The sequence below is a fragment of the Salmo trutta genome, chromosome 2 (genome assembly GCF_901001165.1).
Source record: "Salmo trutta chromosome 2, fSalTru1.1, whole genome shotgun sequence".
Lineage (NCBI taxonomy): Eukaryota > Metazoa > Chordata > Actinopteri > Salmoniformes > Salmonidae > Salmo > Salmo trutta.
The window spans coordinates 60,746,238-60,764,409 of NC_042958.1; the positions used below are offsets into that span (position 1 = coordinate 60,746,238).

General features: G+C 44.2%; 2 protein-coding genes across 4 annotated transcripts; one reads left to right on the forward strand and one right to left on the reverse strand.

Moving 5' to 3' along the window:
• Window positions 1–1,276: 1,276 nt before the first annotated feature.
• On the reverse strand, window positions 1,277–7,929 carry wdr24 (WD repeat domain 24). Of its 3 annotated transcripts, none has more exons than XM_029709630.1 (12): window positions 7,869–7,929; window positions 7,288–7,389; window positions 6,874–6,935; window positions 6,198–6,681; window positions 4,953–5,130; window positions 4,106–4,778; window positions 3,870–3,979; window positions 3,670–3,785; window positions 3,410–3,514; window positions 2,729–3,069; window positions 2,228–2,412; window positions 1,277–1,870 (listed from the first exon to the last, which is right to left on the reverse strand). In XM_029709630.1, the coding sequence occupies exons 4-12, from the start codon at window positions 6,676–6,678 to the stop codon at window positions 1,702–1,704; spliced, it is 2,358 nt and encodes a 785-aa protein (XP_029565490.1). In that variant the 5' UTR covers window positions 6,679–6,681; window positions 6,874–6,935; window positions 7,288–7,389; window positions 7,869–7,929; the 3' UTR covers window positions 1,277–1,701. The 3 variants fall into 3 exon arrangements, with proteins under 3 accessions (XP_029565490.1, XP_029565506.1, XP_029565497.1); XM_029709646.1 differs by lacking the exon at window positions 7,869–7,929 and adding an exon at window positions 7,806–7,823; XM_029709637.1 differs by lacking the exon at window positions 7,869–7,929 and adding an exon at window positions 7,537–7,764.
• On the forward strand, window positions 7,892–10,334 carry zgc:112496 (uncharacterized). Its single transcript, XM_029709685.1, has 6 exons — window positions 7,892–8,047; window positions 8,458–8,630; window positions 8,848–8,941; window positions 9,098–9,257; window positions 9,593–9,745; window positions 9,980–10,334. Exons 2-6 carry the CDS (start codon window positions 8,497–8,499, stop codon window positions 10,153–10,155), a joined length of 717 nt encoding a protein of 238 aa, XP_029565545.1. The 5' UTR covers window positions 7,892–8,047; window positions 8,458–8,496; the 3' UTR covers window positions 10,156–10,334.
• Window positions 10,335–18,172: the final 7,838 nt, after the last annotated feature.

The window sequence follows — 18,172 nt, forward strand, 5'->3', positions numbered from 1 at the left end:
ATATTTTAGGTTTTTCAAAGTAGCCTTGATGACAGCTTTGCACACTCAGCATTCTCTCAACCAGCTTCATGAGGGAGTCACCTGGAATGCATTTCAATTAACAGGTGTGCCTTAAGTTAATTTGTGGAATTTCTTTACTTAATGTGTTTGAGCCTATCAGGTGTGTTGTCACAAAGTAGGGGTGGTATACAGAATATAAATACCAAGTCCATATTATAGCAAGAACAGCTCAAATAAGCAAAGAGAAACGACAGTCCATCATTACTTTAAGACATGAAGGTCTGTTAATCTGGAAAATGTCAAGAACTTTGAAAGTTAAGTGCAGTCGTAAAAACCATCAAGAGCTATAATAAAGCTGGCTCTTATCAGGACTGCCACAGGAAAAGAAGACCCAGAGTTACCTCTGCTGGAGAGGATAAATTCATTAGTTACCAGCCTCAGAAATCTGCAATTAACTGCATCTCAGATTGCACCTCACAGAGTTAAAGTAACAGACATCTCAACATCAACTGTTCAGAGGAGAATGCATGAATCAGGCCCTTATGGTCGATTTGCTGCAAATAAACCACTATAAGGACACCAATAATAATAAGAAGAGACTTGCTTGGGCCAAGAAACACGAGCAATGGACATTAGACCGGTGGAAATCTGTCCTTTGGTCTGATGAATCAAAATTTGAGATTTTGGGTTCCAACCGCAGTCTTTGTGAGATGCGAAGTAGGTCAACGGATGATCTCCACATGTGTGGTTCCCACAGTGAAGCATGGAGGAGGTGCGATGGTGCTTTGCTGTAGAAACTGTCGGTGATTTATTTAGAATTCAAGGCGCACTTAACCAGCATGGCTCCCACAGCATTCTACAGCGATATGCCATCCCATCTGGTTTGCGCTTAGTGGGACTATCATTTGTTTTTCAAACAGGACAATGACACAAAACACACTTCCTGGCTGTGTAAGGGCTATTTGACCAAGAAGGAGAGTGATGGAGTGCTGTATCAGATGACCTGGCCTCCACAATCACCCGACCTCAACCCAATTGAGATGGTTTGGGAAGAGTTGGACTGCAGAGTGAAGGAAAAGCAGCCAACAAGCACTCAGTATATGTGGGAACTCATTCAAGACTGTTGGAAAAGCATTCCAGGTGACTACCTCATGAAGCTGGTTGAGAGAATGCCAAGAGTGTGCAAAGGGTGGGTACTTTTTAGAATATAAAATATTTTTTGATTTGTTTAACACTTTTTTGGTTACTACATGATTCCATATGTGTTATTTCATAGTTTTGATGTCTTCACTATTATTTTACAATGTAGAAAATAGTAAAAATAAAGCAAAACCCTTGAATGAGTAGGTGTGTCCAAACTTTTGACTGGCACAGATGATTGTGTTCACTTAACTTTGAGTTTCTGTCATTGTCAAAGTGAGCACTGAATAGGCCAGGGGGCCCATTCCAAACTTTTAACAGTGCTCCATACGGTAGGTACATGATCCCTCGTTCTCCTCTCCGACTGGTTTAATGAATTGGACTCCAGTCTTACCGACCTATCTTCCAATACAGCCATCCTGCTACCATGGCCACCCCCCTGTGGACCCCAGTCTTTGGAGAGGCCAGCCTGGAGTGTGAGACCCAGGCCAGCGTGAGCCAGGTGAGGTGAGGTGCTCTCCCTCTCACAGAGAGCCGGCTGGGCGGGGGTGGAGCTGAGGGTCAGGTGTACTCACACAGGTGTCCGCAGCCGGCCGGGCAGTGAGAATTGCTCTTTAACCAGTTCATCACGTGCTCCAGGTGCCCGCCGTGACTGCAGCCCTGGCACCACACAAACAGCCCCTTCACCACATGGTGGCACACGGCACAAACACTGGCACACTGGTGGCACCTGGGGAACAGGCAAAGAAGTTAAGTGGCAATATTGCACAACTTTCCAAATGTTCTCTTGCCTGGCTCCTCTCTAGGTTTCTTCCTAGGTTCCTGCCTTTCTAGGGAGTATTTCCTAGCCACTGTGCTTCCACATCTGCATTGCTTGCTGTTTGGGGTTTTAGGCTGGGTTTCTGTATAGCACTTTGCGACATCTGCTGATGTAAAAAAGGGCTTTATAAATACATTTGATTTGAGCGTATCTAGAAATATGTAATTTGCCATTTAGTTACACTGTTAATGCCTTTCTAGATTGTTTCTCATAGGTTAGTAACCCTTCACTTAACAATTTACTGTGTTAGGTAGGTCAAGGTTATACCGGTCACAGATCCAGCCCCTGTTGCTCATGGGCCGTTTGCAGTTGCTGCAATTGACATGCAGAGTGGTGGATGTCTGGTTCAGACAGGTGATGGCGCTGCAAGTGCTCAGCTTGATGACCTCGTTGGACACGTTCCACAGCTCGAAACGCTGCAGCAAGTCAATGTAGGACATGTACCAGTGCTCCTGAAATAGGGTCAACGCTATTATTAGAACATGCCGAAATGAACAAAATATTTGTCAGCTTGGAAGACATGCAGATTACCAAGACTCTAACCTTCATCATTATTTAGTCAATCAAGCAGTTATTTGTAAACCAAATCAGCCATGTTAAATCGTTCAGAATTCAGAATTCTCAAGAGCATCCCAATTAATTTTATGCAACACATAATCATTGAATTTCTATTGTGGTTCAGGAACCGACCATACATATTCTCAACATTATCCGTATTAGAAAGCTTCAGTTCTTCACCATGACAACTGTTATATTCCTAGCTCTGACCTGAGTGAGGTCGTCGATCTCCTTGCGGATGCGGTCTCCCAGGACGATGAGCACCGAGACCGCCATCTGCACGTCGCCCTGCTCGGCGTAGTGGCTCAGCATCTCCCTGACCACGGGGCAGAAGAAGCGGGCGGGAAGGTGGGGGCTGAACAGCGGCTGCGAGATGGCGATCAGGGAGAGGGACTCTATGGGCGTCAGGCACATGACCTCCGCCTCGTTGCCGCTGGCGTGCGGCGAGTCGGCCTTGTCCTGCTGCAGGTGCTCCGGGACCGACGGGTTGTCCATGATCTCGTGGCGCAGCGGGAAGGCCTCCTGGGGGAGCGTGTACTCCTGTTCTTCCACTGAAAGCACCAGAGAAGAATAATGCTCAGAAAGTACTAGGCGTAGATCATAGACTAGCTATGAAACATGGCTGTAACCTCCATTGAAATGGCATTCGACATACAAGCTTAGTGGAGGCTATTGGCTACATCAAAGGTCAAATAGGGGGGTGCTTATATTTATCCCGTTTCCCTGCATGTACAAGTGTACCTTGTACCCGTTTCCCTGCATGTACCTGTACGAGTGTGAGGTGTGAAATGGAAAATATATATGTATTTCCCCAACTCCCCCTTGGACACCCTCGGAGAGTCCAAGTCATCAGTGTTGAATGTATACGACCTGTGTTGGGGTCAGACTCACCGGCCTGGATTTCATGCTCCATAGAGTAGAGGTCATCGTCATCCAGCTCAGCGTCACCAAACATGTACTCCGCCTGTCCCTCACTCCCCTCGGTCTCCTCATTCTCTGCAGTTGGACAAATCTCTGTATTGTTTACTCATCTATTGCATCCATCATAGTAAGTAACATTCTACTAAATGTGGTTCACAAAAACAACCTATATGTTGATTCGTTTCTTCAGTCAAGTGGGAGCAGCTTGAATGTTTTTAGTTTATTCTCACCATCGTTGTTGCTGTTGATGAGCGAGTTCCCAGGCTCCAGGTGAATGTTGTCCTGTCTGCTCTCTCCTTTACTACGGTCCAGCCTGCTCTCCGTCCCCATCTCCTTCATACTGAAACTTGGGCGGACACAAAAAGAGGATTTTAGTTTGTCCACACTATTTTTCAGCTTATGTGTTTTATGTAAAGCCTGTGGTCAGTACCTGTTCATTAAAGGAAGGTTGCCCAGTTTGCTGATGTTATTTGGACCAGGTGTCGAGAGGTTCGCTGGATCTGAGAACATGAGCCGAAGCATCGTCCATGTAGTAGAAACCTTCAAATGGGGAAATATGAAATAGGTTTGTTAGTGATCCTCAAAACTCTACTTAGTTCCACAACAATGTTTAATTGGATATGTGTAAATGAATGCAGCTCATCTCTGAGGGGAAGACTGACCGACCTGAGGTCTGTTGAGCTCCTTGGCCACCTTGGCATTGTGGTCGCACAGCTCGGCGAAGGGTTTGCCGCCGAGGAGGTAGAGGCGCGCCGTCTTGACAAACCAGTCCATGCGCCTGCTCTCCAGAGACGACTCGAACACGCTGAGGGCGCTGGACACGTGGGCAAACTGCTCCGTCAGATCGGGCTTCTTGAAGAAGAAGATTGGGTAGCGGCGGTCGCCACCCGGGTAGGGTTTCCTGTTGGAGTCGCCACTGATGAGGCTCTCCTTGGCGGCGAAGGCCAGGTCGCCAAACAGGCCGAAGCACAGCCCCTCGGGGTTGGCCCGGTCCACGGGCCGGCTGGCGTCCTTGAACATGTGCTGGTAGAGCGTGCTGTCCTTGGAGCCTGACAGCAGGAAGTAGGGGTCATGCTGGTGGCGCCACACGATGCCCGTGGTCACGTCCTTGTGCTCCTCGAAGGTGGCAAACGGGATGAAGGGCCGTCGGACGTCCCACACGTAGATGTTGTGGTCCACCATCATGGAGCAGGTGGCCAGGTGCCACTTCCTCTCAGGACGCCACTTGACCCGTGCCACCGAGGCGATGGTCTGGACGCAGTAGATCTCTTTGGCCCGGTTGGTGGTCATGTCCCACACCTTCACCATCTTGTCTCGGCCGCCAGTGGCCAGCCAACCCCTGCAGACAGAGGTCAATACATTAGCAAAGTGGCTGTTGAATCAGGTGAATCAACAGCCACACTGTAAGCAAGAATGGTTACTGTATCTAAAGAAAATTCACTTTAGATGAATGGTCAACCACTGCAAACATCAATGCTTTTTCAACATGTCTTTCACTAAAGTCTCTGCCTACCTGTCATCGGGGTGCCAGTCACAGCAGAACACAGGGCCAGTGTGGGCTGTGAACATCCTCTCATACCGGTCAGGCCTCCGGATGTCCCACAGCTGGACGTTACCGTTCTCAAAGGAAGCAGCAAAAGTAAAGTAATCCTTCATGCTGAACTGAACATCTCTTACACTCTCCGACTGACCTGAAAAAAATAACATCGATAAACAGGAATTTTCTCAGGCCAGGTACGTTACCGTGTCGTACGACTATGTTGTTTATTTAGTAAATAATAAGATGCGGTTTGTTTTGTAGCCCAGAGGCATTCCTGGACATGAGCAGGGCCTGGTTTCCCAAAAGCATCTTAAGGTTAAGTTCATCATTAGAACCTTCGTAGGAGCATCGTTAAATCACCCAGCTGTTTCCCAAACCATCGTTAATAAAGTCGCACTTCAAAAACTATTGTTATTTACACTATTTTTCTACCACAAACCATTCATAGATCAGCTAAGTGCATTGTTAGATGCTTTTTTGCCCTTCTGCGTCACTTTATACACAGAAGATCTCTGCTCAACATAGAATCAAGTTGTTTATCTGTCTCTCTTTGACAGCCGATAACTTCGGAAAGAAGTTGACTATAAATATAAAGTTGCCAATGTCTTTGCAAGTGAAGGATAAAAATATGTTCTAAATGAAAACTGAGATAACTGCATTCCTACATAGGCATATAAATTTAAATCATATGGAAATCAATTTCATGTTCAGTCAATTGAGTTCTATTCGTTGCTACACTGTCTGTCATTTTTGCCTCAATATATTTAATGATGTGTAACATGTGCGCAATGATGTGCCAAATTAAATCGGAGATTTAGTGCATTATAGGGTAAGCATTAAAATAAGCCACCTCAATATTTGCAGGGTGATAACTGTCTAGGAACTGATCTGTCGTCAGTATTGTGGAATAATTATTATGTTAAGGTAAGATTTGAATGGAGAAAGCTGATCAAAGAGCAGCACTGCCTTTCTTCCTATCAGTATTGACACATGCTCCAACAACGCACTCAGCGAACGTTCTTTCTGCGTGGTGTTTTGGGAAACGCATGTTACATCTTCGGCCGTTGTAAGAACGATGCATCGTTAAAACACTTGTAAGCCTAAACTGCATCGCTATCGGGAAACCAGGCCTGGGTAGGTATTTCTACACTCCACCCAAGGTGTTACTCCTGGGTTCAACCTCAAAAGAGTGCAAGAACTATCCACAGACACACATACCTGAGAAGGTGCTGACGGACTCCTTCTTGCGCAGGTCGAAGCACTTCATGTAGCCGTCCTGGGAGCCACTGAGCAGCATGTAGACTTCCGTGGGGTGGAAGCACACCTTGTTGACCGTGCGCTTGTGCTCGGTGAACAGCTGGTCCTGCTTGTTGCGCGACGGCTTGCCCAGGTTCCAGGTGACTACCGCCCCGTTGGTGGCAGCCGTGGCCAGCAGGTTCTCCTCCATCTGGTGCCACATGACGTCGGCGCAGCTGAAGTTGAGCGAGGGCTTGCGGCCCACGCGCAGGTTGAGCTTCTCCACAAACTGCTCCTCCTCCAGGCCGTAGATCTTGAAGATATTGCGGCCGGCCACCACCACCTGTGTGGCATCGCGGCACACACTGATGGCGTTGGCGGGCGCGTCCAGGTGGCAGAACATGGTGCGTCCGCTGATGGCACTGCTGCCCAGGGCTGTGGTTACCCGCGACATCTTCTCCATGGCCTGGTGGGGGAAACAGAAGGGTGGTTGGGGAAATTATATTGGGAAATTCCAAAAGAATGCCCATAGTTTCGCCAGAAGATGGCACTACAGCTATGAGGAGAGCTCAGTTTGGTACTTGAGTTGTGCTGTTGGCAGTGGTCTGTCACATACTTATAAGACTCTGTAATCTCTAATTCATTCCAATGGACTTACTCCAAATAGCAGCAGCGATCCTCTCTGCCTCTAGAGAAACACAGAGGCCTCCTCATACAGTCCTGTCAGAGGTCACCAGAGAAAAGGGTCATTATCCTCCACTTCAACAATCATCCACACATATATGTTAATCTTGTGGGGCTGAGAAAGGGAACCCATTCAGTAGTGTGTCTGTAGGTTTTTGCTCCAACCAGCCAGCCACGACCTGATAGTACCTAGGCCTAACCAGTATCAACTTAGACAAAGTTCCTTCCTGTTCAGGTCCTGAGGTCCAAGCTGGAGCAAAAAGTTGTCATTGCAACTCTTCAAAATCAAATGATCTTTAAAGAGTAGCTACACTGATACGTCACTGAGGCTGAGACAATTACTGCAACCAGATTAAACATTCACAAATTACATCAAAACAGCGCTTACCTACAACCCAATAGTCTTCTATAACATGGCTCAAGAGAATATTCACCCCCCTTTGCCCGAAGTGCATGGCGGACTGCTTAATGCTCCCAGCTCTCCAGATTCCTGCATGATTATAACAGAGGGGCGCATAAAACTAAGATGACCATTCATTGCTTAAAATGAACTTTGCAATGTTTAGGGAAGTTTATGACCTGTCATTTGAAATGTTTATAAATATTAGCTAGCATCTGGCTAGGGTAGCTAACGTACCTAGCTATACTAATTGTGTCGTTCACGTTCTCGAAATGACCTCACACCAAGAACAACAAGACTGAGACACACAGCCAATGAATGCATTTCAATAAAGAACATTTGTCTTCTAATTTACGAGCAGAAATCACCTGGGAGCTGCGTATAAAGCTTACTAGCTAACGTTAACTTGCTAAAGTACTAAACGTTAGTTGCAACATGCCAGCCGGATGACATGATGCTAATTATTTTACTAGCAGGTTCAAAATATTAGTTGACAAGAAAGGTACCGTTATTTCCCAATATAAATGTTTTCAGTGCACAACAATTGGCGCTAATTTTGGAGGACTAACCTTGTTTTTGAAAAAAAATTGTTGTTCACTGCACTGAAGAACCGGAAGTTGTAACTGTTATTACCATGAATCTTGCGAAAACAAGCATTACAAAACGGAAGTACATGTTCTGAAAGGAATTCATTCATCGTTCATAGTTTGTTTTGTAACATTTTATTACTGTTCTACACATGTGGATGGTAAGTGTTTTTCTACCTTTTATTATTCTGACATCATGACTTTGAAGTCGCAGCTGAATGCATTTGTCTTGTTCTTCCCATACAGTTTCAGTTCATGCACATCTATCTATTGAATAGGCTATTTTGGGCCAGAATGAATATCAATACAGAGAGTAGGCCTATTGAACTGAAAAGAGTAGGCCTATTGAACTGAAAAGAGTAGGCCTATTGAACTGAGAACTGAGAATGAGGCTTGTCAACTATGGTTTCTGTTCTCCAATGTATATAAAGGTTTAGAATGTATATAAAGGTTTAGAATGTATATAAAGGTTTAGATAGCAGCTGTCATCTGCAGTGTGTCAGGGGAAAAGTCCCTCCTCCCTCAGGAGTTTTGGGGAATAACAACATTCCTCTGTGTAATGTCTACTCAGGTCTGAGGGGGTTTTGGCCCATTAACCCTTTATAAAGCAATGAGTGGAGCACTATTCGCCTGCGAAGACCCAGCTGTCTGGAGAAAGTTATATGGGAAATACTGGGAGGTAGTGGAGGCCAAGTCCCTTGGGAAGGGCAAGAAGTCTGGAAAACTGCTTCCCTTGGATAAATGGTAAGTGTGGCACATATATGATCCCATTACCAGGTATCAATGAAGAGCAGACTATCATCACAACTACAGTCAATCTGTCACATTAATTAACATAAACGCACATAGATTTGAGCTTTCAATTTATCAGGATGGGGAATCTTTCAATGACATTTATGCATGCCTTTTGATTGATGTCAGTAAACATGGGATATTTAGTCTGAGCCTCGTCTCTGGCCAGGTATCAAGAGGAGCTGCCTGTAGCCATCGCTGGGCGGGCTTACAAATACATCACCCAACCAGAGCTGGTGAAACTGATGGAGTGGAAGCTCACTGTAAGTAGTGCAGATAGATGCATAGCTTTATTGACTAAGTAGTAAGTGAAAATCCTAGTAACTATGCTTTCCTTACTGTCCATGAACAAAGAAATCTCTTTAAACTCCCTGCTCCCTGACTGGTTGTGAAATGTCTTGGCACTGTATCACCTGCAGAGGGGGAAGTTCCGTCCGCGGCTGCAGCAGCTCGTGGCCTCTAACAGTGATGAGATGGTGGAGAAGTGCTCTAGAAAGGCCTTCAGTCTCCTCCCTGACATCCAGGCAGCCATCACAGAACTCAGCTCTCTCAAAGCCCTGGGCCCAGCCACCGCCTCAGGTCAGCAGCACCCAGGGGCCGTCTGTCTGGTTCACAGGATGAGAAAACACTTTTTAGGCAATTTTTAAGACTGACAAGACTGAGAAGTCTGACATCTTTTCTTCTTTTCAAGAGTAGAAAAAAAGTTACCTAGACAATGTTGGTTCAGTCACCTTCTTAATGGGATAAATTGATTTAGGCCTATTCATCTCAATTTAGCACGCTGAACAAAGCTCACAATGCAGGACGGAGGTTCCCGACACTGTCAAAGCGTAGTTAATATTCAGGAAACTACAGCGATCCGGTAAGGGGCACAGTTTAACTTGGGCTATCTTTGACTGGCCGTTGTGTTCCAGCTGTATTGGCAGCAGGAGCTCCCGAGCAGGCTGCGTTCATGGCCGACGAGGCCGTTGAAAGTATCCCTGGACTGGGGCCCATCCAGTACACACCCAGGCACTATGCGCTCTACCTGAACAAGATGGCTACACACACACAAACACTTAACAAAGGTGAGATTGTGTGTGTGTGTGTGTGTGTAATGCACATTTGTGGATACATATTCAGTGGCTCCAAATATTATCTATCTGCAACATTGTAGTTTTGCTCCATGTGCAATAGGCTCCCTCCTGGTGTGTGTGTGTGTAAGAGACAGGAGGGGGGGAAACTATACCCGGGATGTGTAAACCCCATGCCGTAATCTATGCTGATGTTGTTTGTTGACCCGCCTCCTCCATCTTCCTCAGTGGACAGCGAGCGGGACTGGACCCCCCATAGGGTGGAGCTGTGTTTGTGGGCATGGGCTATAGCCAATCAGCTGCAGCTCCCCCTGCTGAAGGACGTGAATCTAGAGAACAGCCTTCACAATAAGTCAGACCCGGAGACCAATGACAAGCCAGCTAAGAGACAGAGGACTAAGTAAACTTTTTTTCGTCAGAAAACTACCTTGTCAAGCCTGTAATTTGACTATAGAGAATATGACTGGGATGAAAGAATGTCAGGCTACCTCACCATTATGGCAGTAGTGTTTTGTCTTTATGGTATGTCTAGTTTTACAGTGTAACTTGCAAATAAACTTCCAAATTAAATCTTTAAACAGGATTTATTTAGCGTCTGGTGCTTGGTTGACTCACCCCATGTGCCCACAATGTGTAGTGCCTACTTGATGATACTTTTGTGTATATATAGTGTGTGGACACCCCTTCAAATTAGTGGATTTGGCTATTTCAGCCACACAACTGTTGCTGACAGGTGTATAAAATCAAGCACACAGCCACGCAATCTCCATAGACAAACATTGACAGTAGAATGGCCTTACTGAAGAGCTCAGTGACTTTCAACGTGGCACCGTCAAATGATGTCACCTTTCCAACAACTTAGTTCGTCAAATTTCTGCCCTGCTAGAGCTGCCCCGGTCAACTGTATGTGCTGTTATTGTGAAGTGGAAACGTCTAGGAGCAACAACGGCTCAGCCGCGAAGTGGTAGGCCACACAAGCTCATAGAACGGGACCGCTGAAGCGCTTTGTCCTCAGTTGTAACACTCACTACTGAGTTCCAAACTGCCTCTGGAAGCAACGTCCGCACAATAACTGTTAGTTGGGAGCTTCATGAAATGGGTTTCCATGGACGAGCAGCCGCACACAAGCCTAACGTCGGCAATGCCAAACATCGGCTGGAGCGGTGTAAAGCTCGCCACCATTAGACTCTGGAGCAGTGGAAATGTTTCTCTGGAGTGATGAATCACACTTCACCATCTGGTAGTTCGACGGACAAATCTGGGTTTGGCGGATGCCAGGAGAACGCTACCTGCCCCAATGCATAGTGCCAACTGTAAAGTTTTGTGGAGGAGGAATATTGGTCTGGGGCTGTTTTTCATGGTTTGGGCTAGGTCCCTTAGTGCCAGTGAAGGGAAATCTTAACGCTACAACATACAATGAAATTCTAGACGATTCTGTGCTTCTAACTTTGTGGCAACAGTTTGGGGAAGGCCCTTTCCTGTTTCAGCATGACAATGCCCCCGTGCACAAAGTGAGGTCCATATAGAAATGGTTTGTCGAGATCGGTATGGAAGATCTTGACCAGCCTCCACAGGGCCCTGACCTCAACCCCACCTTTGGAATGAATTGGAAAGCTGACTGGTGCCAGGCCTAATCACCTAAAATCAGTGCCCAACCTCACTAATGCTCGTGGCTAAATGGAAGCAAGTCCCTGCAGCAATGTTCCAACATCTAGTGGAAAGCCTTCCCAGAAGAGTGGAGGCTGCTATAGCAGCAAAGGGGGGGGCCAACTCCATATTAATGCCCATGATTTTGGAATGAGATGTTTGACGAGCAGGTGTCCACATACTTTTGGTCATGTAGTGTATGTACAAGGTGGCTAGTATAATAAATATAGCGGTGGGATGATGAGACATTTCCACAGTATTGTTCTTTATTCGTATTGTTCCTAAATTAAAGCAAATACAATGAACAGTACAAAATAAAACCAAAATATATACAATAGAAAATGGTTCAGTTCAGAACATTTAAAAAGTACAATACATCATGAAATAATTAATGAGGACTTTAATATAAACTATCCATATTTACATTAAATTTAGTTTTCATTTGTTTCTTGGTGACCCAGAGAAAAATAGCCTCTTTGTTCATTTTTTAAAATGATTTTTTTGTAAAGCTGTATTGGTACAACCTCTGGTCTGGATTTGGAAACTTAACTGCCGAAGCTTGGCACCATTTTATCAATGCAAGATAACAGCCAGTGAAAACTACCACAGCAGCACACATGACCTTAAACCAAACTGCCTCAATTATCCATAATATTGTACCATATTCTGCATTCAAAACCTCCATATACTGGTATTATAATGGTCTAGAGATGGATGAAAACAACTTGGATAACTGTTGATAGTTGTATGTTGGTCAAACCATGTGTGGATTCCACTGCTATCAAGTTTTTTTGTATTAGAAGGATACTGAGAAAGTAATGTGCTGGTTTGCTTGCTTTGATTCTTATTGAAAATAAGTTTATCTGGCTAATGAGCTACAGTAGCTTGCCTCATACAGTACTGCATTACAGTACCCCATGTTCAAGTAGTACACCGCTGACACATACTAGGAGAAGGCATCCTGCTTGGTCACAAGCATCAGCTTAAAGCAGATACTGCATACTGATATCATTAAGGTTGGTTGATCTACATATCCATAAAATATAAAGATCAGATCAGTGATGCAGTGCAGTGATCCTCCTAACCTGATGCCTTTAATCACACACAAACGCAACAGCCAAGTTTAGGGTGTAGATGCACTGGATGTAACAAGGCATTATCCGTAAGAGCACAACGGATTGTGGTAAGGAGGTAATACCTATGAAAGCATAAAATAAAGAACAAAATGGCACTATAACATATTGGCACAATGACATGCCAGTTTATCACGTTACAACAAGTGCAAAAAAGCTCACCTATGACAAAACACATGGGTCTGGAATATCTAATAACAGTATAAATCTCAAGTATGCTTGCTACAAAAGTTGTTGCATTTAGACACGGACAAGCAGAGAAGGAATGAACAGGGGAAGTTGTTTGAGAACGGCCCCATAGAATGATGTCAACTAAGGGGTTGACGCATCCGAGGAAAATGGAGGGCACACGGCAAGATGGTACGTTGGTTCCACTCTCTTTTAACAGTGACGTCCTTTAATTGGGATGTGGTTCAACAACAATACGACCTTCAAGGTGTTAGGCTATTCATGGACACTGACAAATATGTGAGGGGGGGGGGGGTCTTCAGACCACTCACTAAAAATGTGGTGGTGGTGTTCTAATCAATAGAGCATCATTGATAAAATGGATCACGATACTGTATGATTGGCTGGCGGCCCCTATTCTACTCATGCTATTCTTCACCAGGCCCACCTATGTAGATGAAAACAAATGTCACACAAAAGACAGCAATTAAATCAACATCATGCGGCTTGTCACATTTACTGAAAGAAGAAGAGATGTTTACACTGGTGGAGCCCCAGGTTCTGGTAGAACTGAGCCCTGCGTAACAGCCATACATCACTTCCGACGCCCGAGGCGTTGTGATGGGCACACGACAAGATATGAAGGCACACACAGCTGCTTTACGACCCCAATGGTGTTTTATGAGTGGTGCCACCTCCATCCCTCTTTCTCTATTCCCCCTCTCCCTGCATCGCTCACAGTCACACTTTGGCACATGGCAAAGTTGTCACATATCAGCCTGTAGATGACACTTGCTCCTTCATTACAGTGTTTATGCCTCTCCCCCCAGATCCTCGGCTGTCTGGATAAAGCAGACAGCTTCATAGCCAAAAGGAGAGTGGGATTGGATGGGCTTTTGTAGAAGATGAGTTGTTAGTGCTGCTGTCTTTGGAGGCGGCCTAGGGCCAGGTAATTTGGCTTACAGATGGCTAATAAACCACTCCTGATGACTTTTCTCTGCCTGCTTAATTAGGATATATGCACTTCTTATTTCCCCCGACGGCTGCCTCATACGCCATGGTGAAAAGAGAGAGGAAAAAATGAGCATGTCTATGAATACAGAATTGGAGACTTATTTGAGACTGATCATACATTAAGAACAAATAACTTAAAGGGGCAGTGCAGTTAAAAACGTGATAAAAAACCCCAGTATGAGGTCGAAATAACACTGAAATTGTGAAGATTATCATAATGCCCTTTTTCTGTAAGAACTGTTTGAAAAAAAATCAGGTGGGATGGAGTTTTTGGCCCATATCATGACATCACAGTCAACCATGGTTTGCCAGTGCTGTGATAAGATTTGGTATTAAACAATGAATTTGAAGAATTTATATGCACTGTATGTTTGTTAGCTAGCTAGCCAGCCAGATTTAGAGGAATGATTACATTAATTTAAAAAGTAACTGCCATTTGCCATTCAAACAATGCAGTCAATCCACAGCCATACACTGGCTGAAATCAGTTAAGTTGTAAATTCAACAAGTACTGATATTGTATCATATAATAGCACTCACAGCTTTCCAAGTAAACAAACAATTTGACGGTCTATTTTAGAGGCTATTTATACAGAAAATTTGTATAAAACCTGTATAAACCTGTATAATATACAGTGCCTTCAGAAAGTATTCAGACCCCTTGACTTTTTCCACATTTTGATACATTACAGCCGTATTCTAAAATGCGTAAAAAAAAACAATGTCCTCATCAATCTACACACAATACCCCATAATTACATTTTTGCTAACTTATTAAAGCCAAAAAACAGAAATACCTTATTTACATAAGTATTCAGACCCTTGGCTATGAGACTCGAAATTGAGCTCAGGTGCATCCTGTTTCCATTGATCATCCTTGAGATGTTTCTACAACTTGATTGGAGTCCACCTGTGGTAAATTCAATTAATTGGACATGATTTGGGAAGGCACACACCAGTCAATATAAGGTCCCACAGTTGACAGTGCATGTCAGAGCAAAAACCAAGCCATGAGGTCAAAGTAATTGTCCATAGAGCTCCAAGACAGGATTGTGTCGAGGCACAGATCTGGGGAAGGGTACCAAAAATGTTCTGCAGCATTGAAGATCCCCAAGAACACAGTGGCCTTCATCATTCTTAAATGGAAGAAGTTTAGAACCACCAAGACTCTTCCTAGAGCTGGCCGCCCAGCCAAACTGAGCAATCGGGGGAGAAGGGCCTTGGTCAGGGAGGTGACCAAGAACTCGATGGTCCCTCTGACAGAGCTCCAGAGTTCCTCTGTGGAGATGGAAGCACCTTCCAGAAGGACAACCATCTCTGCAGCGCTCCACCAATTAGGCCTTTATAGTAGAGTGGCCAGACGGAAGCCACTCCTCAGTAAAAGGCACAACAGATTCTTTGGTCTGATGAAGCCAAGATTGAACTTTTTAAGAAAACCTGGCACCATCCCTACGGTGAAGCATGGTGGTGGCAGCATCATGCTGTGGGGATGTTTTTCAGCGGCAGGGACTGGGAGACTAGTCAGGGTCGAGGCAAAGATGAACGGCGCAAAGTACAGAGATCCTTGATGAAAACCTACTCCAAAGTGCTCAGGACCTCAGACTGGGGCGAAGGTTCACCTTCCAACAGGACAACGACCCTAAGCACACAGCCAAGACAACGCAGTCTTTGAATGTCCTTGAGTGGCCCAGCCAGAGGCCAGACTTGAACCCGATCAAACATCTCTGGAGAGACCTGAAAATAGCTGTGCAGCAACGCTCCCCATCCAACCTGACAGAGCTTGAGAGGATCTGCAAAAAAATGGGATAAACTCCCCAAATACAGGTGTGCCAAGCTTGTAGCGTCATACTCAAGAAGACTTGAGGCTGTAATCGCTGCCAAAGGTGCTTCAGCAAAGTACTAAGTAAAGGGTCTGAATACTTATGTAAATGTGATATTTTTGTTTATTTTTAATAAATTAGCAAAATTGTCTACAAACCAGTTTTTGCTTTGTCATTATGTGGTATTGTGTGAAGATTGATGATGAAAAAAAACAATTTAATCAATTTTAGAATAAGGCTGTAACCTAAAAAAATGTGGAAAAAGTCAAGGGGTCTGAATACTTTCTGAAGGCACTGTATACAGTTGAAGTCGGAAGTTTACATACACCTTAGCCAAATACATTTAAACTCAGTTTTTCACAATTCCTGACATTTAATCCTAGTAAAAATTCCTTGTCTTAGGTCAGTTAGGATCACCACTTTATTTTAAGAATGTGAAATGTCAGAATAACAGTAGAGAGAATGATTTATTTCAGCTTTTATTTATTTCATCACATTCCCAGTGGGTCAGAAGTTTACATACACTCAATTAGTATTTGGTAGCATTGCCTTTAAATTGTTTAACTTGGGTCAAACGTTTCAGGGGTAGCCTTTCACAAGCTTCCCACAATAAGTTGGGTGAATTTTGGCCCATTCCTCCTGACAGAGCTGGTGTAACTGAGTAAGGTTTGTAGGCCTCCTTGCTCGCACAAGCTTTTTCAGTTCTGCCCACACATTTTCTATAGGATTGAGGTCAGGGCTTTGTGATGGCCACTCCAATACATTGACTTTGTTGTCCTTAAGCCCTTTTTCCACAACTTTGGAAGTATGCTTGGGGTCATTGTCCATTTGGAAGACCCATTTGCGACCAAGCTTTAACTTCCTGACTGATGTCTTGAGATGTTGCTTCAATATATCCACATAATTTTCCTCCCTCATGATGCCATCTATTTTGTGAAGTGCACCAGTCCCTCCTGCAGCAAAACACCCCCACAACATGATGCTGCCACGCCCGTGCTTCACGGTCGGGATGGTGTTCTTCGGCTTGCAAGCCTCCCCCTTTTTCCTCCAAACATAACGATGGTCATTATGGCCAAACAGTTTTATTTTTATTTCATCAGACCAGAGGACATTTCTCCAAACAGTATGATCTTTGTCCCCATGTGCAGTTGCAAACTGTAGTCTGGCTTTTTTATGGCGGTTTTGGAGCAGTGGCTTCTTCCTTGCTGAGCGGCCTTTCAGGTTATGTCGATATAGGACTCGTTTTACTGTGGATATAGATACCTGTGTACCTGTTTCCTCCAGCATCTTCACAAGGTCCTTTGCTGTTGTTCTGGGGTTGATTTGCACTTTTCGCACCAAAGTACATTCATCTCTAGGAGACAGAACGAGTCTCCTTCCTGAGCGGTATGACGGCTGCATGGTCCCATGGTGTTTATACTTGTGTACTATTGTTTGTACAGATGAACGCGGTACCTTCAGGCATTTGGAAATTTCTCCTAAGGATGAACCAGATTTGTGGAGGTCTACAATTTTTTTCTTCTGAGATCTTGGCTGATTTCTTTTGATTTTCCCATGATGTCAAGCAAAGAGGCACTGAGTTTGAAAGTAGGCCTTGAAATACATCCACAGGTACATCTCCAATTGACTCCAATGATGTCAATTAGTCTATCAAAATCTTTTAAAGCCATGACATCATTTTGTGGAATTTCCAAGCTGTTTAAAGGCACAGTCATTTTAGTGTATGTAAACTTCTGACCCACTGGAATTGTGATACAGTGAGTTATAAGTGAAATAAGCTGTCTGTAAACAATTGTTGGAAAAATTACTTGTGTCATGCACAAACTAGATGTCCTAACCGACTTGCGAAAACTATAGTTTGTTAACAAGAAATTTGTGAAGTGGTTGAAAAACTAGTTTTAATGACCCCAACCTAAGTGTATGTAAACTTCCGACTTCAACTGTCTATACTGTATATGGCAGTATTTCTATTAAACAACTTCTGATATATCACATGCCTTACTTTTATTTTCCTGCATAAGGAAAAGCAGAAAATACATCACCTATGCCTTTACTGCCATTAATTCCAATTAGACTGGTTTGGATTTCTCCCTGACCAAAATGGCTGCCATTTCACCCGATTCTGGAACATCGGGGAATTAGTCATTTAATAGGATCTCTATGCCTCCTACTTTGAAGGGGTAAGCGGGGTAGGCTCTGGAGTCTAGAAGATCCTATACGCCAATCAGGGCTGTGTATGTAAATATATTTACATTCGTATTGACAAGCCCGCACAATCAGACTGAGCATTTCAATGGCAAAAAAAGAGTCTCGGAGAAATAAATGATAAAACATATATTTTGAGTTATTTTGATAAAATAAACACACAGTGATTTATTAGACATACAGTGATTTAAAAATACAATTAAAAAGCCTGCTTTCACTGAGACCTGGGTGCGTTTTTAAGGGTGGGGAAATATAAGCTTGTACCTTGTACTTCAGCTTTTGTCACCTCTTCAGTCGTTTAGTTTTCCCTTCCTGGAAGGTTCCTATTCAAGGCCCAGTGCAGTCAAAAACGCGATTCTCCTTTGTTTTATATACAGTATATTTCCACGCTATGAGGTTGGAATAATACTGTGAAAATTATGATTATGCCTTTT

Coding starts and splice junctions, on each gene's coding strand:
- wdr24 (XM_029709630.1), bottom strand. CDS start 6,678: ATGGAGAAGATGTCGCGGGTAACCACAGCCCTGGGCAGCAGTGCCATC. Junction 3,786..3,869: donor AACCTTCCTTTAATGAACAG/GTACTGACCACA, acceptor TGTCCGCCCAAG/TTTCAGTATGAAGGAGATGG. Junction 3,515..3,669: donor CATCAACAGCAACAACGATG/GTGAGAATAAAC, acceptor GTCCAACTGCAG/AGAATGAGGAGACCGAGGGG.
- zgc:112496 (XM_029709685.1), top strand. CDS start 8,497: ATGAGTGGAGCACTATTCGCCTGCGAAGACCCAGCTGTCTGGAGAAAG. Junction 8,631..8,847: donor CTGCTTCCCTTGGATAAATG/GTAAGTGTGGCA, acceptor GTCTCTGGCCAG/GTATCAAGAGGAGCTGCCTG. Junction 9,258..9,592: donor GGGCCCAGCCACCGCCTCAG/GTCAGCAGCACC, acceptor GTTGTGTTCCAG/CTGTATTGGCAGCAGGAGCT.